Raw genomic sequence first — 26,318 nt, 5'->3', positions numbered from 1 at the left:
GATCCAAGTTTCCTGAATTTTTTTACAGAATTGGGTTTATATAACCGATTTACTAATTGTATTTGGCAGATTTTCTTGCTTGGAATTGTCGGATTCCGGGATTGAATTAGAATAAGACTCAAACACCTGAGTATGTTTTTTGGCCACAATCCTGGTTTGAAATTTCATTTCATTTTCCAGAAAACCTTTCAAAGCGTATTTTTTTTAAAGAATGCCAAGTATACTTTCATTGTGTTTTCTCTTTAGTAAACTGTGTACAACTTTGCTATGGAAGACAATACCTTTAAGTTTCAAATATTTCGGCTAAAGAAAATTTAAAGTTATTCAACTTGGAGCAATGAACTTAAATCGGCTTGCATGCACTAAAAGATCAAACTTCTTCACTTTTTCCAATTTTATAATTGAAAACGAAATCAACCAAATGATTTTTTATGCACAGGATATGTATAAAGGACAGTCTAAAGGCTGTCGGTGTTTTAAGAAAAACCAAAAGTAGTCAATATTTCTTTATCATTTGACCTTCAGGTTCAACACAAATCCGTTAAAAATATATTACGTAGCCCCGATTTTCTCTCAGGGTTTCTTGTCCTGACCATATTGTTTTGGTTCATCATCTTCCCCTTTCCCATTAACATTTATTTCGTAGTTCTATTTACATTTTCATGCATCCTTCTTTAGAATATTGGTAGATTGCATAACCCCACCCCTCCCTCGACTAGAGACAAAAATTTATTTGTTATGACTTGTGAGGTTAAAACTTGTATATTTCCCCCCACACATTATTTTCTCTGTTTCTTTGAGTAATTTGAATTTGTAAACATGACAAAATTCACAGATCGGTTGATTGATTTCTGCTCATATTTTAAAGCCAACCCCCTGGAATTCCAACTATGGGAACATATATATATATATATATACAGGGTTACCCACAAAGTATTACACTTTACAGAAAATGAATATATTCAGTTTTGGTTTTTTGAACAAAGTGTATACTTTCTCTGTCAAATCATTTGATATAAATTGTTTTTACACATTTTTCAAGGTATAAAACATTCAATCTTTGGATCTTTTAATTCAAAGAGAGCCCTTTACCTTAAAAATATGAATATTCGCATTGAAACAAAAATAAATCCACCCAATCAAATTTTGAGAAAATAATCTTTGAAAGTTAGAATGAGAGTTGGAGGAGGGGGAATGATTTAACATTGATATGTTTAATTTTCTTTTTCTTTAAATAGCAGCTGGCATGGATTGGTGATTAGTGAAGCGAAAACGTATTATGTAGACCGCTATTGTTGCTAATACTTTAAAATCAAAAAGTAACTTTTATAATGTTAACTTTATTTTTTTGAATCAAAGCTTTCATCTTGAATTAATGCTGTTTGATTACATTTAAGATGCAAGGAACGTCTCAGTTCCTTTGCATGATTTATGAATTGAGTAGCTATTTTTTCAAAATTTATAAACCATCAATCTACCAAATAAATATGTATGTTCTATACATTTTTATTTACATTACTATTTCTATTGACCTCTCGTCTTTCAAAAAAACATTTGAAAGATTGAAAAAATTTGTTTTAAGCCATGGAGTGGCAAATAACATTTAAAATTAACGAAAAAAATGTCGCATTGTCCGAATGTGCCAATTGGCTCCACATAAAAGTGTGCAAAAAGAATTGTTATCAGTAAACGGGATTTCTGTGCACCTACTATTTCACGTTTGTCAATGTTCTCCATTCACGATTATTTCTTGTATTTATGGCGCGAGAGTTTTTTTCTTTTATTAAAAAATATATCGGTTGAGCGGAAAAAACAGAAGACTACATTCAAAACAATAAACTTAAAGCACTAATAGATTAGACATCAAATAAATACAATAAATACTTCTTAAACATCCGTTTATATGTTATTTATCAATCACGAGAAACACCCCTCGTTCATTTAATAATATCCTCCCCTCCCGGCCCTAGTCTCCCCAAGCTATCAGTTATTGAAAACCGAAGCATTCTCATCATTATATACTGACAATGTTAGTCTTTTATTAACAATTGGTTTAAAACGGTTATAACCATTTATAACTGAATTATTTTTGAATTCTGGATAACCAGGATGGAACGAGAGATATCGGAGAAGCAGGAGGAGATAGAGAGAATCCAGAGTTTGGTGTCGGAGAAAGAGAACGAGAGTAAACGTCTGCAAGAAGAGGTCGAGGAGGCCAGACAACGGATGGAGAAGAACGAGGCTGACCTTAGGAGAGAGCTGGAAAACTCAAAGGTTTGTTCGAATGGATAAAAATATGGATAGAATNAAGGAGGGGGGGGGTAGTCTCTAAAGTCAAACAGTTTTTAATCTCAATAGAGCATGCATTACCAAGATGTAAACTGTAAGATCTGTGTATACAGGAACATGGGGAATTCTAAACATATCTTTCAATGCATCTGAACAGGAACAGGAAATAAGATTTCACGTTGAGAGGGTATTTTTAGAGAAATCACAGTTCTCTCGTATAACTTTCATTTAAAAAAACAACATATAAACTTTGTAAAGAACATTTTCATTTGCAAATCTTAAACGCTGTAGGCATGTATGAAAACTTTTTTATAAAATAAACTAATTTTCAAACTCTAGGTATTAAAAAGGAACAAAAGAGCATTTTAGTTCAATGTAAGATTGTAAATTGTAATGTTTGTTTAGATTGTTTGATTTATTGGAAAATAGTTAAAAAAATTAATCGGTTTCAAATATTGATAAGCTCTTATAGATGCTCAAGGGCGTTGCATCCTGTCGAGGGGGGGGGATTAAAGGGACTGTAAGCGAAATTTCAAGTGACCCTCCATGCAAAAATTGCAAAGCCTGATGAATATTGATATTCTAAAAGGAAAATTTTGTCGTTTTTCTAGTTTCAACATTTAAAAAAACTGATAACTCCACGATTGAAAATAATCAGTTTTCAAAACTATAAACTTTAATATCTAATTCACACTTGATCAGACAAAGCTTTTAAAAGTACTGGTAGTAAATCGGGCATTGTCATCTGTGCATGGAGGGTTAGTTGAAATTACGCTTCCAATCCCTTTAAGGCCCTCCCAGATATCCTACATATTTGGTCCACACATTTTCCATCCGGTCTTAGATAAGATAAGCGTGAAACCTGAGCCAAAGATGAATAAAAGTTTGAGAGATAGATGGATAGATAAGATCAAAGCACAACCCCCTCTGCCCAAAATTTTATACAAACTTGAGGCGCAAAAAAAAGTCAGGGGGGGGTACGTTTGAAATCTGACATGTTTCGATCATAGCTCCTCTTTATAGGCTATTATTGTTTTATATTTCTAATATGCAACAGGAGAAATTGCTGTTCCCATTCTAGTGCTTAAACTCAAAACCATAAGAGCTACAAGGTCACAAAGTTCTACCAGTAATGTCGCATGAATTTGACCTTTGCATTGCAATTCAGGGGATCAAGTTAGTTTTAAATCTATCAAAAATTCTGAAACAGCAATGCACTGGACGAATTAGCTTTATCAATATATAGCTCAGAAACAGCAATGCACTGGACGAATTAGCTTTATCAATATATAGCTCAGAAACAGCAATGCACTGGATGAATTAGCTTTATCAATATATAGCACAGAAAGAACACTGCAGGAGAATTTAGTCATAAATCTGACATAAATCTGGAAAAATATATAATGCAGGACTAATTAGTTCTAAATCTAGTGCGAATCCAGAACCAACAGTGAAAGAGTTTAGTTGAAATCTATCAAATGTAAAAAGCAAAAAAATTATGGTTTTTATTCACACATTTTGATTAACTCTACGTTCAATTAGTTCAAAATAAAGAGGTAAATGAATTTTATCTATATTTTAAAAAAATCTTTAAAATACTATCGTTTATAATTTGTATTACATTTTGGTACATGTCGTATTTCTAGAAAACTTTTCTTAAATTACAAAACATTTTTGACCACGCTAAGATAATCCAATTGTTATGAGCCTAAAGCTAATTATCTCCTCCTGGGGGGGGGGCTAACTTTACCTGTGTTTGACCAATGAAAGATTGATTGAGCTTAATAGACCTCTCATTTGTCAAATCTTCCAAGTTTTTACATGTGAGAAATTTGTAAATCTCATCGCGATTAAGCTCCTGCTATAATCAAAAACGTTGACCTAACATCCAAACAAATAAAGCCAATTCGTCCAGCTCATATTTTGTCCCCCCCCCCCCGCCCCGGCCCGGTAAGGCCGACATAATCTACAAAATTCCCCTATCATGACAATAAATCATAAACAGCACACTAGATCCCACAAACTTTAATTGAAAACCGGAATTGGATTTTCTCTGGAACAAGAATAAGCTTTTTTAATGCTGATATTAAACAAATCTATAAGAAACATCTATCATTATATCTCTGTAACCCATGACTGCGACACGTTTTGTTCTATCTTTGTATTCGATGTCTACAACATATCTTGTTCTATCTCTGTAACCCATGACTGAGACATCTTTTGTTTTATCTCTGTATTCGATGTCTGCAACATATTTTGTTCTATCTCTGTAACCCATGACAGTAAAATTTGTCGTTCTTTCTCTGTATTCAATGTCTTCAACATATTTTGTTCTATCTCTGTAACCCATGACAGTGACATTTTGTGCTATATCTGTATTCAATGTCTACAACATCTCTTGTTCTATCTCCGTAACCAATGACAATGACATTTTTTGTTCTATCTCTGTATTCGATGTCTACAACATCTCTTTTTCTTTCTCTGTAATCCTGCAGTGACATCTTTTGTGGTATTAAATGTCTACAACATATTTTGTTCTTACTCTGTTATCCATAACTGCAAAAACTTTATTCTATCTTAGTTATCAATAAATGCAACATATTAAGTTCGGTTACTTTACCTATAGCTAAAACATTTATTATTTTTACTTTGTATTCTATGACTTCGGTTTATGATCTATCTCTGTAATCCACGGGACCTAAATTTTCAGCTAAACCGTTTTAAAGTGTGAATACAACGTTATTTCCCCTCCTCTTACTGAAAGCTTCTAAATGTTAGATTTAGTGATAAAAGGAAAAGATAGTTAGATAGATAGTTAATACCATCTAAAGATAGCTAGATAGATAGTTAATACCATCTAAAGAATTAAACAATATTTCCATGAATGTAAAAGACATTTTGAAGCGCGCACATAATCATCAAGACATAAATTGAGAATTCATTATTTATAGTAAAGAAAAAATTTCAAAGTCAATGTAGAGGTATTTATTATTTAACATGTCAAGTAGTTTTTTAGGGACAGAGTTGTATTATTTAACATGTCTAGTAGTTTTTAGGGACAGAGTTGTATTATTTAACATGTTTAGTAGTTTTTAGGGACAGAGTTGTATTATTTAACATGTTTAGTAGTTTTTAGGGACAGAGTTGTATTATTTAACATGTCTATAGTAGTTTTTAGGGGCAGAGTTGTATTATTTAAAAGATATTTACGGTAAAACTTGGCGGTTTCCATGGTTGGAGGAGGGGGTATATTCGCAGCTTAAAAGATAGGGGAGGGAATCCTTGTATTTCTAAAATTTATTTATCTAATGAAAAGAGAAATTTATTTTGTAATTAATCCTAATTAATGAATTTTCTTACCTCAGTTTTTAACAGACTGTTCAACTTATTAGTTTGGTAAATAATGATTTTTCTTCTGAGTTAATACAATACTAAGCAGAAGAACTGAGGGATAACAACGGATGAAAAAAGGGCAGAAAAGGATTTGTTTGAAGGGAAAACCGTTAACTGTCAATATATTTAAAATATTGTAATCAATCCAGTGGATGCGGGGGGTGGGGGGGTGTACAATTATATTATTTACTTGTTTACTTGATGTGTAGACTGCAGAAGACCCTCGTCCATCAGACTTCAGTTTAGTTTCCTCTCGGAACAGTCTTCTACTATACAGAAGACAGGTTAGGGAGTTTCAAAAAACACTGGTCCTGGCCCGGCACAAGGTTTAGATAATTAGTTTCTCCAAACCTGCTTTAAAGATGTTCAGTACACGTGAATCTTTTAAATCCTGTGGTATGGAGTTCCAGAGTGTGACAATTTTGTTTGAGAAATGCTCTCTTAAATCTGTCCTGGATCTTGATGCTATGAGGTTATTTCTGTACGCTGTGTTACGGGACAATCTTAAGTTTTGGTCTGCAATGTGGTGAACATTATGGTTGATTCTACTTTATCAACACCCCTAATTATTTTTAAAGTTTGGACTAGATCAAGGCGTCGCTTCTAATGTTCTCATTTCCAGTTCGTGTTCTCTTTCACAGTAGCAGGGAATGGTAAATATAATTAAACCAGAGATAAGAAAGTTACAGAGATCGATTAACACCTTTAATATGCGATATTTTCCACAGCATGTTCTATTGTGTACAATCAGGAAGACATCTATATTCAGGGATATTTAAGGATCCTTTGAATAGGAAATGCAAAATCTTTAAAAATAGACAATATTCATAAACGTTATGTTTTATGTTTAAAATTAGAGTATTTCTTTAACAGTTGTAAAACTTAACCCCTGAATGCTGCAGTTGCCGTGAGATGTCATTCAAAAAACATTACATGGAACCGTATCATGGCTCAGCCTATCCAGGTAGAGTGCATGAGCAGTCTCTAGAGTCTCATTCTTTGTGGGTAACTCTATAGTCAGATATTCTATAGTAAGATATCTGCACAAGAAATCTCTTCCCCCCCCCCCCTCACCCCACGTTCAGTTTGGTATGGTCGTCGCGCGGTGGTTTGAATGTATATAAAGAGATTTAATCTGATAAGAGTTATGTTATTATTTTGATACCGAATGGCTCCTGAGAGAAGACCAGGAGCAGTAAATAAAGAAGGAACGTCAGAAATATCAAATAGAAAAGAGGTGGTTCAAAGGAAAAGACAAGAGGATTACATTTCAAGTAAGAATAAAATGATAACTCCTCTGATTAAAAAGCGGTCGAGTCTCGAGAACTACAAAATGTTTTGTATTTTATAAAATTGAATTATAGACAACTTTGCTCTTCTCATAGTTGTGTCTATAATATTAAAACTAGAAGAGATGCGAGGTCACAAAGTCATACCAGTAACGTCACATAAACTTTACCTTCTCCTTCTAGTTTGCAGTTAGTGTGAAATAGGTGTTCTATAGATGTGTGTTTTATGTCAGGGGAAAAAAGAGAAATTGTAAGGAAAGTGTTGTAAAGTTTTAGAAAAGGAAAGAGGTTGAAGGGAAGTAAAGATCCGTATGTATGTAGAGGAAGGGGTGAAGGGAAGTAAAGGTCCATATGTATGAAAAGGAAAGAGGGTGAAGGGAAGTAAAGGTCCGTATTTATGTAGAGGAAGGGGTGATGAAGGGAAGTAAAGATCCGTATGTATGAAAAGGAAAGAGGGTGAAGGGAAGTAAAGATCCATATGTGTAGAAAAGGAAATAGGGTGAAGGGAAGTAAAGGTCCGTATGTAGAGCAAGGGGTGATGAAGGGAAGTAAAGATCCTTATGTATGAAAAGGAAAGGGGGTGAAGGGAAGGATAAGTTTTTTATATAAGAAGATGAACAATACTTTAAAATTATAAAGGTGTGAGAAGACATGACAAATTCTTTTCTGAAAATCTCAATCAACAAAACCCTGGAACACACTCAACAATGGGAATTCAATATTTCTAAACATCATTCACTGTAATAAGCTCTTAAAAGGATAGTTTTTGTTAAGGGCACAACTAGGTCTCATTTTATTCTTGTCCACCATTTAATATTTAAATTGAAATTTTGGATAAAAAGTTTCCTTTAAAAGGGACTGTATTAGATGTAATTTCAATTTTAACCCTCCAATTATAGAGACCTAGAAAATTTGAAAAAAAAACATCTAAAACTTGACACCGCTAACTGTTTAGATCAGCAAAACTAAAATTCTTTTTCACGTTCCGATTCTAATTTTATTCTATTTCACGTTCCGATTCTAATTTTGTTCTTTTTCACGTTCCGATTCTAATTGTATTCTTTTTCACGTCCCGATTCTAATTTTATTCTTTTTCACGTTCCGATTCTAATTTTGTTCTTTTTCACGTTCCGATTCTAATTTTATTCTATTTCACGTTCCGATTCTAATTTTGTTCTTTTTCACGTTCCGATTCTAATTGTATTCTTTTTCACGTCCCGATTCTAATTTTATTCTTTTTCACGTTCCGATTCTATTTTTTTTCTTTTTCACGTTCCGATTCTAATTTTGTTCTTTTTCACGTTCCGATTCTAATTTTGTTCTCTTTCACGTTCCGATTCTAATTTTATTCTTTTTCACGCCCCGATTCTAATTTTTTTCTTTTTCACGCCCCGATTCTAATTTTTAATAAATATTGAGATCAAGTGGTTAACACATCCCTACTCTGGTCTTTATCTGAAGATTGCTTCCGGTTCTGATCTTAAACAGACACACTTCTCAACCCCCTTCCCGCCATGAAGTGTTGTCCCCCTGTCCGCGGCTCTCTTTCTAAAAGTAAGAGGACCTTTATTTTGTTATATTTTCAAACTAAGAGGGGGGGGGGAAGGGGGGTGTTAGGTTTTATAAGGCTTTGGTAGCTTTAACAGCAAAAAAAGGGGTAATCTGCATTTCTTTCCCTTACATTACCTTTATAAGTTAGTATGTCCCCTTTTATATTGCACAACATTTTAGGTCTATGAGTCTAAAAAAGCCCCCTGGGATACTAAAGCGGGTAGAATGTCTCTGAAAAAGGTGAGAGAAACGGTTGTGTGCAGATTATCCCGTAGTTAGACTTAATACGGTTTAAAACGTGACCTAATACAATATATCTACAGGCATATCTTACAGGCGCAACTAGAACTTTTCCTATGGGGAGGGCCCCGCGAGGGCGTCAAATTCTTAGGTTCCCCACAACACCAACAGGGTTTAAAACGATAACCTTGGCTGCAAATTTAAGTGCGGGCGTAATTTCCATTGATAGAGTGGTTGTGTTCGATTCACAACGGTACCCTTAACAGATTTATCTGATCATTTGTGAATTAGATATCCAAGTAATTATTATAAAAATGAGTATTTTTAATTTGTGGGTTCTTTACAAAAGTGACTTGCACATTTCTTGTTTTTGAAACAAACAAGAAATTATCAGAATTAAACACTTATTTAAAATGAAAATGTGTAAATGCTGAGAATACTTCATTTTTTAGTTTAAACTGTATGGTTTCCAGTCCAGGGAGTTTATTTGGATTCGGAAATTACTTTTCTCCTTTATCTAAACTACAGTGTGTTTAAAGCAGAGTTACCCACAAAAATCAAGAATTTAATAACGACCTTAACTCTTTTGAATCTATGAGCGTAAACTTGGCGGTCAAGTTTATAGTTAAAATACATATATTGATTTTTGATCTCATACTGTTTTGTAACCCATTAGACACAAGCTTATCTAAAGATATATGAAATTTTGTATCATTTAAAATATGTTTGCATTATTATTTCACTGGGACACACAATTTAACTTTTTGTGATTAAGTTTCATAAAGACAAACTTTCCGTTTCATACTTAGCTTCCTTGCTTAAAATTTGTGCTAAATTCTGATGTTTGATATTACTATGAGCTTTCACAAATTGTGTATTTAAACCGTACCTTAGTAAAACAAATATATTTAGCACGCAGATTAGATTATTTTTTTATCACCAGAAAGCAATAGAAAATTAAACAAATATGTTGAGAAGGACAACACATAAACAAATATGTTGAGAAGGACAACATATAAACAAATATGTTGAGAGGGACAACACATAAACAAATATGTTGAGAAGGACAACATATAAACAAATATGTTGAAAGGGACAATATAAACAAAACTAAAGTTAGAACTTTTGAGTTTTGAATCAAGGGATCAATATTGATCTCTATCTTCTGCAGAAGATTTTATTCAATTCCTCTTCAATATCCCGTATTGGACAATGGTCATACATCCAGCAGGGATGACTTAAATTGAGGGATCAAGCATTTTCAAAGTACCTACATTAGATATCAAGATCAAGTGTTCAAGATTAAGGAGACTCACACAAAAGTTCCGATCTCTGACATAACAAGAAATTATAATAGTGGACATTTTTAATATTTAAACAGCGAGTTTTATGTAAAAAGTAAAGAAGAATATACAATTACAAATGGTTGTTAAATTAATAGTTAGAGAGGATGAGGATAATGTTTGAGAATATTCCTTTTGTTCACGAACATGAAAACCATCAGGATTTTGCTTGTCATATAATCCATCCTTATCATAATCATTATGCAAACCTTTCTGATCACTAATTTCATGATTTGTTTTGATCGATCTGACGGAAATATCAGGTCGATTATTTTCTTTTTCACTTGTTATATCTTGGTTGGGTTCAGTTAGCTCATTCGAGCTGTTAGCAACAAACACTTTATTAGATAGACTAGCATTTGATTCTATTATATTTTCAAAATTTAATTCATCGTCACTTTCTGAATTTAGTTTTAAATGATCTTCAAGAGTATAAATTGAAGAAGGGTTTTCAACAACTGGGTCGTGATTTGCATTTATCACAGTAAAACTATCATTTGATTTACTTATTGTTTCCTTTGATGCATTCTGTGCTTCACTTAATGACCTTGTTGATGCATACAATGTATCAACTGATGCAGATTTTGAATTTAATGGATCTATTATTTCAGAAGTGACAAATGAATCATTAGCTATAACAGCAGATACGTCTTGTTCATCTTGCTCATTGAACATCTCCTCCTCCATAAGCTCCCTCTGAAACAACAAATAAAATTGAAAAAATCTTTAACACTGTGCAAAAATCAAGATCAACCCATCTTTTACGGTTTACCTCAAATGTGTCTATATCATTAGTCTCTCCGCTGACACCATCAATCTGATTTGATAATAATTCAATCAGCTCCTGTTCCTCTTGTATATCTTTAAATATATCCAAGTCTTCATTTACTAATCTTGAATCAAAATCATCGTCAGTGTTGCTTTGTGTACTGCTTTGTAAACCAGATATTGGTGTACTTGTTTGTAAACCAGATATTGGTGTACTTGTTTGTAAACCAGATATTGGTGTACTTGTTTGTAAACCAGATATTGGTGTACTTGTTTGTAAACCAGATATTGGTGTACTTGTTTGTAAACCAAATATTAAGCCATCTATTTCTATACTGCTTGGAAAACCAGTTTCTTCTGTACTGCTAGATAAACCAGTTTCTTCTGTACTGCTTGATAAACCAGTTTCTTCTGTACTGCTTGATAAACCAGTTTCTTCTATACTGCTTGTTAACCCAGTTTCTTCTGTACTGCTTGATAAACCAGTTTTTTCTATACTGCTTGGTAAACCAGTTTCTTCTGTACTGCTTGATAAACCAGTTTCTTCTGTACTGCTTGATAAACCAGTTTCTTCTGTACTGCTTGGTAAACCAGTTTCTTCTGTACTGCTTGATAAACCAGTTTCTTCTGTACTGCTTGATAAACCAGTTTCTTCTGTACTGCTTGATAAACCAGTTTCTTCTGTACTGCTTGATAAACAAGTTTCTTCTGTACTGCTTGATAAACCAGTTTCTTCTGTACTGCTTGATAAACCAGTTTCTTCTATACTTCTTGATAAACCAGTTTCTTCTGTACTGCTCTGTTCATTAGATTGAGAGGAATTATTATCTACTGTCTTCATACACTCCTCCAGCATTTCCATTGTCACAATACCACGCGAAATACGCAGATAGAAAGCCTGAAAACATAAAGTAAATACTAATAGAAAGATTTTTACTCTACAGCATTGATTGTTTTTTTTTAAACAAAATTGCCTTTATATCCAGTATGTTTGCTTCAGCCATGTTATGAGTATCAAGTCTGGAGAAGCAAGGTTGAAGAATACTGTAAACAAGAGATTATACAGATTTTATGAAAGGGAGTGAATTTCTAGACATGGTAAAATTGAGCTCAAAGAGAACATCTTTATAGGATTCATTCGATACCAATTAGACATTTTTACGGTGTACAATTTTGACCAGTTGTGTCAGTCAGCAATTTCTCAACAACTTAGAAATCTTTTTTTATCCGAGCTTAAAACTTGAGAATGGGATATCCTTAATCCCGATGGGTTAATTAATCTGGAGATTAATAGCAAGAGAAGAACAATCAAGCATTATTGAATCTGGAGATTAAGAAAAGAGAGGGTTAAGCATTGATCTCGATATCCACCATTCAGGTCTGATCTGAAAATTTTTGAATTGTGGATATAACGGTTAGCGATTAATCTTTAGTTCATATCCAGATGTAAAAGCCAGAATTGGATACCATTAATCTGCAGATTAATTTAAGCTATATTCTATATCTACGTGTCGTCTGTGGAAAAAAGCCAATCAAAACCCAGGAAAATTTTACTTTTAACTTGCCGGAAGAGAGAAATTCAAGAGAACAAGGAAATTCTTAGTAAAATTCAAAAGTGCCTGTAATGTGGATACCCAACGTAAAAAGTCAAAGCTCTGACCAACACAGTAAAAATTGTATAAAGTATCTTTATATTCTATTCCTGGAGCACTGGGATATATTCTTTAGTCCAGAACAGATACTCTCCAACATTTCAGTCCTTTAAAGATCTTCATTTACAGATATTATTTATTTATTTATTTATTTATTTATTTATTCATTTTTTTAAACATAATTTTAAAAAACGTTGTAACTGCAATAAAGATCAATATATTACCCATGACTGAGGCGTGTAACTGCATTGTACACTTGGCTTGTGTACATGTGCGTACACTCACTGTACTCCGTCATAATATTCCCGGATTCTATGTCTGTACACTCAATCCTTTCCACCTGGTCCTTGTTGTCTTCATCTTGCACACTTGAAAAAAAGTTATTCCAAAGAAAGTCTTAAATTGGAAGATTTTTGTTAAATAAGTATCTTAACATTGTATGGTTCTTACATTAGATTTAATACAGAAAGGAATTGAGTCTTTGCCACAAACTCTGATTTTCTACTTCCTTCATCTTTGCAATACAATGTCACTGACCTTAGATATTTCAAATTATGAATTCTATTGTATCAAATAATTAAAGTTTGAAATGTCAAAGGTTTACACAACCAAGCTCAAAGATACAGGGATTAAAACCTTTAAGTGTGTGGCAATGACTCGATTTTTTTCACTTTAATATTTTCATAAAATAAAATATTTCTTTCTCAATAAAAAAGTAAAATTTTACTAATTTTAATTTACCCTTCATCGAAGTAATCGACCATATGAATTACACACAAGGCTCTTTCAAAATGTGCCTAAAAACTTACTGATATGAATTGTTTAATTAAGCCTTACTTGAAAACTTCTAAACTCTCACAATGTTCAGCCTGGTCCCCCCAATGCGCAATAAATGCGCGCGTAAACCCTACACGCAAACTGTTCAGCTCGTTGTCCCTGTAGCAGGTCACCCAGATCTCACCACATACAGATAGTATATCAGACAGTAAATTGCACAAAGAGCTTCTCTAAAAAATATAAAATTTACAAATCTGGAAAATTAATTAATTCAATTGCGGGTCAGGATTTTCGCGAGTATGTATGTATATATATAGATGATGCATATCTAGTATAAAGGACTAAAAAAGCAATAAACACGAAGCATCCGGATTAATAATTAAACTTTTCTAAACTGTAATGCAAAAAGGAGAGAAATTGAAAAGTAAATTGTAAATACATTTTTATTCAAAGATTGATCAGCTTTCTCTTGAATTATATTTAGTGTTTATCTTAACATTTCTTTTTGTTTACATTTATGTAAATATACTGTAAGAGTGCATATAGGGGGTATTTTCAACTAGAGGGAGTGAAAGCGTGTTTAACAGGGAATTATTCTTAAGAAAAAGTTCTAAGGGATTGTCAACATATTTTTAAAAGACCTTTCCGTTTCTTTGAATAACCTCGAGAAATTTTTTTTTCAAAATATCTACACGCAGAAAAGTATGTTCATTAAACCTACATAAAATGCTAAAATTGGTGTAGGTTTTTTAATGGGTCTGCGCAAGATGTTTTAGGGAACCATAGCTTGAATTTTCAAATTCATGAGAACGTGTTAAAACGTGGAAATTGGGAATCTTAAGTTTTTTCTGCTTTCACTGGTGTGTTAATTTTCATAAAAACCTCAAGCTCTGAATGAAATTAAAAGTAAGAAAGAAAGAAAAGCCATTTCAAAAATGTATATTACAGAAATTTTAGGACAGGTGCATATTTTAATTATAATATTCCTGAAACCTAGCTATAATATTCCTGCAGTGCATCTTTAGTTTTTCTAGGTCTATGCATGCTGCAACATTATGTTTAAACTGGCATGCTTAAATACCTGTGCATGGTATGTTGTTGTAAGATTGTTCCTGCATGATGAAAATTGATTCTGAATAAGAGTAAGCTTCTCTGGATCACAGGTTTGTGCACCCTAAATATTTTCAAATAAGATTATATAAAGTAATTAATATTATTCTTTTATTCGTTTAATCAAAAAAGTTTTTTAAAAAAATAAAACGAAAATACAAAAAAAATCAAATACCGGCAACGAATTTTGATTTGTATCTGCTATACCAAAATATCTCAGGGCAGGTTAAGAGAGATAACAGTCACAAATTAAACTTTTTTTTAGCAATTCTGATAAAAATGGAGAGCGTCAATCAAACATTGCTGAAAATGTACTTTTGATAATATAAATTTTCTCGATAAATATCCAGACTCGGTTGCCTTTAAAGTGTCTTGGTCTTAGATTTTACCTTAGTAACTCACTTATACTTTTTTTCTAGCCTTAGATGTGTACATTTTAGCTATATGTTTTGAGAAGTAATTTACTACGACATTGTGTTGAACAGATTAAAACGTTGGTAACAATCTATACAATACAACAAACAATGCATGGCATTATACATATCGGGCCAATTTGGAATAGCAGGGAAAATGAAGAAATAACATTTTCTGAGGGAACAACATGATTTTGATTTACCAAGGGTTTCTTAGACAAATTAGATTAAAAATTAAGATATTACCAATTGTATCGCAAATATGAATCAATTCGATTTTCCATACAAATTAATTTGTCACCCCTGTTCTTAGATCCGAACTTACTTGACCGCCTAGATTGAGGCTTAGAATGATCCATAGAATTAGTCCTGTCATGTTTAAATCTGTCTCATCAATAATTCATTTTTTTTTTACTGAAATTTTATGTACACGTTTAGTTAAAGGGATTGTAAGTGTAATTTCAAGTAATCCTCCACGCAAAGATACACAGTAAATGTTTTAAATGAATCCAATATAAAAAATGTTTGCTAATCAAACTTTTTGAAAACATTCATATTCTGTGCACAGCTCTAATAGTTTGAATTTTTAATGTTTTCTAGAATACTGTGATCACATTTTTAAACAAAATATTAAAAGAATGATAAATAGTTCGGAATGTTTCTAGTTTCTTGGATAAACAAAAAAATAACAAAATAATTTACAATTTTTATATAATTTATTCAATAATTCTGATGTGATCTCCCGATAAGGCGATTTTGAATAAAATATACAATCTTGAATTGTACAATGTAGCAATGCCCGATTTACAATGGTATCTTTAAGTTTTATCTGATCAAGTATGAGTTATAATCTTCATGTTTTTGTTTTTAAAAACTGTTTATTTTGTGCTGGCGCATTTCTTACTCATAAGAAAGTCTGAAGAAATCATTAGAATTTAACACTTTTTGAGTCAGAAAAACAAGGTTATCTTCTACATCTTTTATCAAGATATCAAGGGTACCGTTGTGAATCATGCATTGATATCTTTACATGAAGGGTCATTTAAAATTACACATTTAATGAATTCAAACTAAACGATTTTTTAAAAGTAATTATATCAAAGTTGCACTGAAATCTCATTTTATGCAGGTGTAAAATGTAAATTAATGTAATTATTAATCAGTTCTTAAAACTAGAAAACGACAATAGATCCCACATTTTGATCAGATAAATGTTTCAAGGGTACCGTTGTGATCGGGCATTGTCATCTTTGCATGGAGGGTCACTTGAAATTACGCAAACTAAAGTTACTTTTAAAGAGTAGTAAACCTTCCGCCACCATCGATAATTTACGCGAAACTAACTAGATGTATGTTATCACACCACTCTGAAAGTTGCATGGTCGCACTGTCCAGTCTGGACTACACAGTGTAGAGTCGACCCATGGCACGTTTTATGCAACAAATTTAGCCTGGTAAGATTACAGTGTAATTATTGGATGACATCGGAACAAGCTTAATCAAATTATTAATGGACTAGTTTCTTGAAATGATTTATATATTTAATGAATTTTTTGGCCTATCAAGTATTTTACTTTAAAACATTTACTTTTGCTGAACTGCACATAGTAAATACAAAGTTAAACTGGAGCAGAAATCTGGATGCACTTTGAACAGGAGGAATATTTCCCCTCCCTTCCCTTCTCCTCCCTTATCCTTCCTTCCCCTCCATTTCTATCTAGACTCCATCACATACTATAACTTTCTAACAGAATATAGATGTTAAGTTGATATTTAAAAAATTTGACCTGTCAATTTCTACTCATGGCAGACATAATGTTGGCACACACTGCACACTAACCTAACATATAAGAATGTGTACTGAGTAAATGACAGGGCAGACTAACTTTAATTCTTTTAACTTTCACCTTGTTTGGAAATATTATTGAGTAAAATTGTAGAATGAAATTAAGCGTACTTGTGAAGTTAATCATAATTATTATCATCGATGCCTCCATGTATGCAATGTACAGAGTGGTCGGTGCTAATTTCAATATAATGAAGACGACTTGTCTGTTTAAGTTTGGATTTCTAAAAAGATTAAAAGTTTACTTGTTATGTAACCCAAGGGAAGCTATTAATTGCTTCTCTTTGTTTCCATGTTATTTCCATATTCATGCTGTTTAAAAGCTTGATAGAGTTCCAAATTGAAATCGAAAGTCGTCTTCATTGTATTGATATATTCGACGACGACTGTATGTTAAAATATATAAAAGTGACAGCAGTGAGAAGCAGGAAAATGGCAAGATTTTCAGATAATAAAGGAATGGAAATCAATTATTTTTATTCGTTATTGACATTTCTTCATTCAAAGATGTGCAACCAAGGTTTTAATGCAAGGAAAGTTAATTGCAGTTCCGTATACTCTGCGTACATATTGAAACCAGTTCTCTCTGGGCGGAGTTTAAGAATAGACGCATCAGTGTCCGTTTAGTGTCCGGGGAGGTTAAAAGCATTAAATTTTGATAATTTTGATAATTCACATAATATTTTCCTATGACCAGAATATTTCATTGATTTTTTATGTAAAAGATGGATCCCATGTCAGGCTTCGACATCCGTCTTGTGTTTACATTACCGCCCAGAGACAGTACACTGCAGTACAAAAGATGCGTTCACCTCTGAAATAACTTTCCTTGCATTAAAACCTTATGTGCATCTATCTAATCTATATAAAAGGGTATGATTCCAAATCAAAAAATATATTATCAGTGTTTCGTGCCTTCAGTATTTACCAGAGGTGGGAAATGATTGTTTAATCTTCCTTCAGATCAATACTATTCTACTTCTAGGATTTAAAGGCAGGAATAAAGGAGGAGGGGAAGTAAAAAGGTGGAGCAGGGAGATACTACAGTGGTCAGCGTTTATATCAGTACAAAGAAGACGAATTTTCTATTTTAGTTTTGATTTCTAACAAGCTTTTTTCAAATTACAAGTTTACAAGTAAACAACGGGAAGTTGTTAATTGACAGCTTTTCTTTGTTTCCATGTTTATCTGTATCCATGCTTTTTGTAGAAATCAAAAATTAAAATCCAAAGTCATCTTCAATGCATTGATATGTGCGACGACGGCTGTCGAATGATTATTTCTGTACAAAAGCTGATAGTAAAGATTATTTTAAAAAAGAGCACCAACAGTTTTAGTTATGAGTTTTATTGTAAGAAGCTTCTATCTTATATAGATATATCTGGTGTATAAATATTAATTAATTCGATCAATCAAGACCGTTTTTGTGAACAATCTGAGATTAGAAAATAGTATTTGAAATTGTAGCGCTGGGTTAACGATTTCAAAAATATCAAATGTTAACTCCGTTAATATAATTGATATCGTTAACGAGCGTTAACTTTAACACGATCAAGATGTGGGGAGGTTTTTTTGTTTTGTTAGGAACCTAAAAACGATTTACACTCCAATGCTCATACTTCTTCACTTTTCAACTTCTAAGTTGTGAGAAAAAAATGCAAAAACGTAATTTTGTATGCATAGGTTAAACGGACGGTTAAACGGCTGGTAGCTGTTTAATTGAGCTACAGATCTGAAATATTTATTTTTAAGTCCGTGAAAAATTGATGTAGAACTAAAAAGCAAACACATGTAAATATGTGTCAGAAAAAAAATCCAACTTTTTCCGAGGGATATTTTGAATACTTTTTAAAACCACCTCATTATAACGCCCTAACCATTAAAGTTAGGGGTCTAATGTTTTTAATGAGCTGGCCTTGAAAAGTTGGATTAGGAACATTTATTATACTCCCTTATTTCAATTCCGAGGGCTAAATCTTAGGGGGGTAACACTCCCCCCCCCCCCATCTAAATTATATAAAAATAGCCCAATTTTGAATTAGGGTTAAGAAGAGCGGAAACAAATTAACGGAACGTACAGTTCTTTGCGAATAACGAACAGATACCTGAAAATTTGGTCCACAAATGTATTTTAACTAAATGTCTAAAAAAAATGTGAATATGTTCATCTCTACTCCATGATCGAGCTAATATTCTACATCTTTACTATAAATGACTCAATATGAGTGCACTTTGAGATAATCAGCATATGATATTTCTCGAATACCGTGCATGCAGGAAATGATTTTTAAATAAATTTTCCTTACATATATATATACCAGAATAGAATCAAGAATGAACCTCAATATGTTATTCTTTTTGTTCACTAACACGTTAAGTCTTTTGCAACATTCAATTTTCAGCTGAAAAAATAAGATTATCTACGTAATATTCAGCTGAAAAAATAAGACTACGCAATATTTTCTCGGAAAAAGGTTAAGAGAAGGTATAACCGTTGAAAAGCGGGTATACCCATAAATCAAGCTTTACCCTGGACGGTCTCAATTAAAGTGAATTGAGTCCCAAACCTGAGAAGCTTAATCATTATTTAAATATTTAACTTGTTTAAAGGAGATGTAAGCGTAATTTTAAAGTAACAGATAGTAAAAGATAGTAATGCCCAATTTACAACGGTACCCTTGAAACCCTGAAATATAATCGAAATGTGGAAGATATAGCGTCATTTATGTGATTATCTGATATATGAAACATTTAAAAATAGACAATTAAAAAATGCATATCTAATTCATATTTGATCAGACAAAGCTTTTAAGGTTACTGATCAGATAAATGCAGGTTCACTTGAATTTACACTTACAGTCCCTTTTAACACTAATGTCTAAACAAATATCTAGATCTTTGTGCTTTGTCATATCCCGGCCATATCTTATATTGTAGTTAGATATATTGTACACTAGTTAAAGCAAAGTTATAAATGTATAAATTTATTTATATTAGGATTGTAGGGCGCTTCGCGCCCACTTTCCTTTTAAATAATTTTAGCTTTTAACTGTTCCCCTGAAAGTTGGCCATTTAAAATCATTTTCAAAGGAATTGAGTTGTTGTCACAAACTCAAATTTTCTAATCTTTATATCTTTGCAACTTGACCGTGAAAACTCTAGATATTTTGAAGTTTGATTATTTGGTCTACCAGAATTTATAGTTCGAAATATTTAAGATACAAGACTTTGGGTTGCACAGATATAGGGATTAGAAAATCAGAGTTGGTGGCAAAGACTCAATTTCTTTTGGCGGCTTTTTCTTTTCGAAATTGCCATTCCCTAAAATAAATTCCTATTATTTTTCAGGAATTTTTTTCCAACTTTGATGTTCAAATAAACCTTTTCTGGGATCATGGGAGGTTCCACACAATCGGTTCAGCCGTTTTGAAGTTTATTAGATACAAACGGACAGACAGAAATGCAATATATATATAAATATATATATATATATAGATGCAATGTTCTAACGGGCTAAATATCCTGATCTGATGAATTACAGAATATCGATAAGAAGATGAGAAGAATCAATATTACCAATTGGCAAGTATTTTGAAAATGTCCAAAAATTCAATTTATATAATTTATAATTCTTGTAATGGGATCTTGACTTGAACAATATAAAGTAATGAAATTAAAAAGAAATATCTCTTTAAAAGAAATAAAAAAGATTTTGAAGGTATTTAGCTGGAGATCATCCAAATGTATTGTATTTAATGTTGTATTTGGTAACACAGTTCTTGATTAATCCCTGTTTATCTCTATGCAATATAAGGATTCTATCCACAATACAGGGTTACCCACTACGAATGAGACTGTAAAGACGACCTAAAACTTATATAATATAAATTTTTTAAGAGGCCGAATTTAAAGAATTAAAGCCGTGGTTTAAATTTAAGCCGTGGTTTAAATTTAAGCCGCGGCTTAATTATGGTTGGTTTCACTTAAAATTGTATCAAATGTTTCAAGATTTAAGCCGGCGCTCAATTTAAACCGGGTTTTGGCGGATTTAAGCCGCGACTAAAATTCTTAAAATTCGGCCTAAGGTTAATTAATAATTAAAGTATTCTGACTGGAATATAGTCCTTAAATTGTGTATTTAATGATTTGTCAAAGAAAGAAACAAATTTACAGTGCAGAAAATCGGGACTAAAATTAAGGAAACAGACAGTTTAAATTTAGTACAGTCGTCTCTGAAGTCTTATCCTTGTAGCAAATATCCCTATATTTGTTAACCTAAGCATACCTAGGATAAACATGATTAAAACATGCATTGTGACTAGATTAACTATGTTTATATCTATCCATGTTAATCCTTTAAATATGTATAAAACTTAAACTACGCTGTAAACATGTGTGGAAATAGCTTAACTACCTTATATCTGCCCTTGCTAAGCTTATCCTCGTTGAAACATACGGGCTGAGATCATACCTGGGTATTTGGTATTGATCGATTAAGAGCTTGTTTGATAGCTACGCTTGTGTCCCTGTGTGGCATTTCAGCTCGACAAATAGATAGTGTCTGTATTGACACAGATAGCTAACGAGATTGCGCCCAGTGGTAGGGACTTCAAAAGTTCACGGGATTGTAGCCGTGTGTTGACATTGATAGTTAAGAATACCTGAGTTGTATCTGGATAGATACGTTTCGAGAAATTGTCATGGAGTAGGCGTTTTCTACATCTTTAGTAAAGATACAGACCAAAGATTTTCAGTATTAAGCATTTATCAAAACTTACAATGTAAAAATTATGATTTTCTGTAGTTATCTGTAAATATTTTTAGAAGAACCCTATATAAAACCAGCATTTGGATCTAATTTTCCCCTTTGCACTTTCATTTTTAAGAATATTTTAAGAAAAAAAGAATTTTTATTTTGTTTCTTTGATGATGATGATTCTTTTTCATAAAGAACAACTCCGCGCGACAAAAAAAAAGTAAAAAAGAGAAAAAATTATGTAAGAAAGCTTCCGGTAAAGCTCTTAATTCAGTCTTCAATGTTTGGTAAACATTTAAAAGTGTTCGGGAAAAAGAAAAATACGTACATATGCTAAACTCGAATTGATTTTGGAATATAATGGTACAGGGAGAGCCAAAAAACAGTGGAACAGGAAGACGACATGTAAGCAACAATTCAATGTATTTTATGGTGTTACAATGCAAAGAGTCGACTATTTGAAGCCAATGCTTGGGTCTAAAATTCGTCATCCTATTTCAGAGATTTTAATGGTTATCTCTGAATCAATATTGTTTATCATCTGATGCTTAATGAGAATATTGTAAAAAATATTCACTCCTTACTCCGGAGAATCCAGTCAAATCCCGCATTTGCTGTAAATTCCAACGGGAGACATCTAGCGGCTATAGAATTTTCCTCAAAAGAATTCACACATCATATAAAAATAAAACAATCCATTCAAAATGTTTTAATGCTAAAATTTAAAGATCAGTTTGAAACTAATATTTTAACTCCGATATACTAAACCTGGGATTTCACTGGACTCTTAAAATTTTCTCATTACACAAGCATCAGAAAACAAAGATTAACACCCTTCAATTCCAAATTCCATTAGGTTTTAGCCTATACACCATTCATTTTTTGCTAACACTCTCTTTAAAGCTCAACGGAACATCTACCCGCGTCCTGAGTACTGGAAATTTTCAAAACTGACGCCTGCAGTTATAAATTTTGTTATTTTAATCCTTTTGTTAATTCTTGTGACACACTGAATACCGAGAATTAATCATTTGTTGATTTATCTTCATTGCAAGTTTTGATTTAAATTGTTTAGTCTGATGGGTTGGTTAACGTCAAAACAAGAAAACTTACTCTCATCTTTCCTTCGTCATAGCTTTGCATGCTTTAAGCAACCTCATCCTCTCTTCTTCCACATATCTCAACATAAAAGGCCTCTTGCCAAAAATTGTATTGAAAATTTAACTATGTGGGGCCGGTAAATATAAAAAAATGTCCTATACAAATTTTTTAATTTTTTTCTCTCATAAATTCCTTGACATTTGGAAAAAATAAAATCTTGTAATAATTGGCCAAAACTGGCGAACTTTAAGGCCCTGAGGGAAAGATATTTAAAAAATTCCTAACACATCATCTGTAAAGGACTAAATTCTTTTTCCGATTTTACCACGTTATAATGTTACGTTTAACCGTTACAAGTCGTTTACGCGTTACAATGTTACGTTTAGCCGTTACAAGTCGTTTACGCGTTACAATGTTACGTTTAGCCGTTACAAGTCGTTTACGCGTTATAATGTTACGTTTAGCCGTTACAAGTCGTTTACGCGTTACAATGTTACGTTTAGCCGTTACAAGCTGTTAACGCATTACAATGTTACGTTTAGCCGTTACAAGCCGTTTAAACATCACAATGTCACGTTTAGCCGTCTAAAGTCTGTATGTATTTTGTTCAGCTTTCTTTAAATGCTTAAAAGTCGGCCAGGTATATAAAACGAACCAGAGTTTTCATGTGCCATATACTTATAAAGAAATACCTCGACCCAAAATACCTTGTTTAGACAGTTGAGTTTTTTCAATTTAGTAAATGAGCACAAATAGATTATCAAGTACAATAGATGGCAACATATAAATGAACCAATTATACACAACGTCACAAGAGTCAAATATAACAAGGAAAACGAAATTATCTCACATTTGTTGACATTTTTTCCAAGATTAAATAAAAAGTGTTAAAACAGAGACTAAAGAACACATAAAATTGCAGTTATTTCACTGTAAGAAAAGCACTTTAATCTAAAATTATCACTATTATTGATGATTTTGTCGGACACAAAAACTGAATTGACACTTGTGACGAAAGAATACAACTGTACTGAGAGTGTACAAATTCTACGTTGCCATCTATTGTACTAGAATCTATTTGAATGAGCATAGGCACAGAAATATGCCAGTTTTGCAGCTTACAAGGAACTCTGAATACAAAAAAAACGGATTAAAAAAATTCCGTACACTCGTCTCTACAGTCTCATCTTTTGTGTGGGTAGACATGTATATATATAGGGTTACTCACAACACAAATTACAGACTTACAGACGGACGACCAGAAAGTCGTATAATATGACGATCTCTAGGCTAAATTACTTCTGATGCCTTACTAATTCTTTCAGCGGCTTATTTAATGGCTTGACAAAGAAACGAACAAGTTTACAGTTGTAGGGAATCGTGAATATAAGGAAACAGATTACGTACAGTCGTCTGTGATGTCTAATCCTTTTGGTGTAAAAAGAAACTGAGCACCTTCGGTGCTGCTTGATTTTGTAGTTTCAAGTACTTTATCATAAATCATATTTGATAATTTTTTTCCGCCTTTTTTGTTTTGGCCCTCTTCGAGGTATTTTAAAGAGCTGGGGGTGGGGCAAATTTGAACTGTAAATTAAGAACATTTGATTTGGATCAGGCACATCAATATAAACTCCGCTGGTTCATTTAAAGTGCTGGACTGACTTTAAGAAAGCTAGAGCAAGTTGTACAATATACATACAGACAATTAATGGGCGGCTTAAATGGGACGGTACACCATACTATATCTAGAAACGCTAGACTCAAATGTACACAAATTGTGTCCAGTTTAACTCTGTGGGAGCAATGTAAACAAACCTTGCAGGACCAAATCTTAAAAAACGCTAGTCATTTTCTTAAACATGTGTTGTGACTCTAAATATCGAAGATATTACTCAATAAGTAAGGCGGTTCCTAGTCAATGTATATTTCTTGCAGTACCGGGCATATCCCTAAAGAAGATTTGGGGATTACAAATTAGCGTGGTTACCATCCCTCCCTCCATTGAGTTATCAGCTGATTAGTATTAAATTTTACACACATTTCATTATCGATTTGAGATAGAAAAGTATGCATAATGCTGGATACTGAATGTAGGATGCTGGATACTGAATCAGGATGCAGGATGCTGGATACAGGATACAGGATACCTGTTTTGGATACAGGATTCTGGAATTTAATGAGATAAAGGACGGATTGAAAAGAGATAAATGGTTTAAGTTTAGAAAACGACGGATAGAAAATGAGAGAATTAAAGATATTTATAGGACGGATTGAAAAGAGATAAATGGTTTAAGTTTAGAAAACGACGGATAGAAAATGAGAGAATTAAAAGAGAAGAGAAGGACAGATATAAAAGGTTCAAAACAGGAAGGATTGAGTATTAAGAAAAGGACGGATTAAAGAGAAATAAATGGGTTGAGTTTAAAGAAAAGGACAGATTAAATAGATGGGTTCAAAATGAAGGACGGATCACTGAAAAAATAGACTGAATTGACTATGTGGGACTGATTAAACGAAGAATGGGTTGAATTGAAAAACAGAGAATTGATTAAGTTCAAAGACTAAAAATGTTTAAAAAGATAAGGACAGATTTTAAAGAAAAGAAAGGACGGATTGAAAGGAGAAAAGTGGATCGAAGTTTAGAAAAGGACGGAGAGACACAAAGAGAAGAATGGGTAGAATTCAAAGAGAAGGCTTTTATAAGATTAGAAATAGCATAGGTTGAGCTCAAAGAGAAGGACTGATTAAATAGTGTAGAATGGGGTTAGATTTAAAGAGAAGGACTGATTACAAAGAATAGAATGGGTCAGGTTCAAGAGAAGGAAGGATTAAAAAAAAGAGTAGAATGGGTTATGTTAAAAGAGAAGGAATGATTGAAAAGAGAAGAATGGGTTAGGGTTAAAGAGAAGGACTGATTAAAAAGAATAGAATGGGTTAGGTTTAAAGAGGAGGACTGATTAAAAAGAGTAGAATAGGTTAGGTTAAAAGAGAAGGAATGATTGAAAAGAGAAGAATGGGTTAGGGTTAAAGAGAAGGACTGATTAAAAGAATAGAATGGGTTAGGTTTAAAGAGGAGGACTGATTAAAAAGAGTAGAATAGGTTAGGTTAAAAGAGAAGGACTGATTAAAAAGAATAGAATAGGTTAGGTTTAAAGAGAAGGGCTGATTAAAAAGAGTAGAATGGGTTAGGTTTATAGAGAAGGACTGATTACAAAGAATAGAATGGGTTGGGTCTAAAGAGAAGGACTGATTAAAAAGAGAAGAATGGGGTAGGTTTATAGAGAAGGACTGATTACAAAAATAGAACAGGTTAGTTTTAAATGAAGGTCTGATTACAAAGAATAGAATAGGTTAGGTTTAAAGAGAAGGACTGATTGAAAAGACTGGAATGGGTTAGGTTTAAAGAGAAGGACTGATTAAAAAGAAAAGAATGAGTTAGGTTTAAAGAGAAGTGCGGATTAAAAAGAGTAGAATAGGTTAGGTTTATAGAGAAGGACTGATTAAAAAGAGTAGAATGGGTTAGGTTTAAAGAGAAGGACTGATTAAAAAGAAAAGAATGAGTTAGGTTTAAAGAGAAGTGCGGATTAAAAAGAGTAGAATAGGTTAGGTTTAAAGAGAAGGATTCATTTAAAAGAATAGAATGGGTTAGGTTTAAAGAGAGGGAATGATAACAAAGAATAGAATGGGTTGGGTTTAAAGAGAAGGACTGATTAAAAAGAGTAGAATGGGTTAGGTTTAGAGACAAGGACGGATTTGAAAGAGAAGCATGGGTTGAGTTTAAAGAGAAGTA

The 26,318-nt window shown here is 32.7% G+C and overlaps 1 protein-coding gene across 2 annotated transcripts; it reads right to left on the bottom strand.

The window, feature by feature from the left end:
* Positions 1 to 10,110: 10,110 nt before the first annotated feature.
* Positions 10,111 to 15,235, bottom strand: LOC111713680 (uncharacterized threonine-rich GPI-anchored glycoprotein PJ4664.02). Of its 2 annotated transcripts, XM_023488621.1 has the most exons (9): positions 15,151 to 15,235; positions 14,384 to 14,476; positions 13,363 to 13,532; positions 12,750 to 12,893; positions 12,576 to 12,632; positions 11,848 to 11,917; positions 11,627 to 11,771; positions 10,878 to 11,518; positions 10,111 to 10,801 (listed from the first exon to the last, which is right to left on the bottom strand). In XM_023488621.1, the coding sequence occupies exons 1-9, from the start codon at positions 15,199 to 15,201 to the stop codon at positions 10,136 to 10,138; spliced, it is 2,037 nt and encodes a 678-aa protein (XP_023344389.1). In that variant the 5' UTR covers positions 15,202 to 15,235; the 3' UTR covers positions 10,111 to 10,135. The 2 variants fall into 2 exon arrangements, with proteins under 2 accessions (XP_023344389.1, XP_023344381.1); XM_023488613.1 differs by having other exon boundaries at positions 10,878 to 11,771.
* Positions 15,236 to 26,318: the final 11,083 nt, after the last annotated feature.

The sequence above is a fragment of the Eurytemora carolleeae genome, unplaced genomic scaffold, assembly GCF_000591075.1.
Source record: "Eurytemora carolleeae unplaced genomic scaffold, Eaff_2.0 scaffold29, whole genome shotgun sequence".
NCBI lineage: Eukaryota > Metazoa > Arthropoda > Copepoda > Calanoida > Temoridae > Eurytemora > Eurytemora carolleeae.
This window is presented reverse-complemented; position numbering and strand designations above follow the sequence as displayed.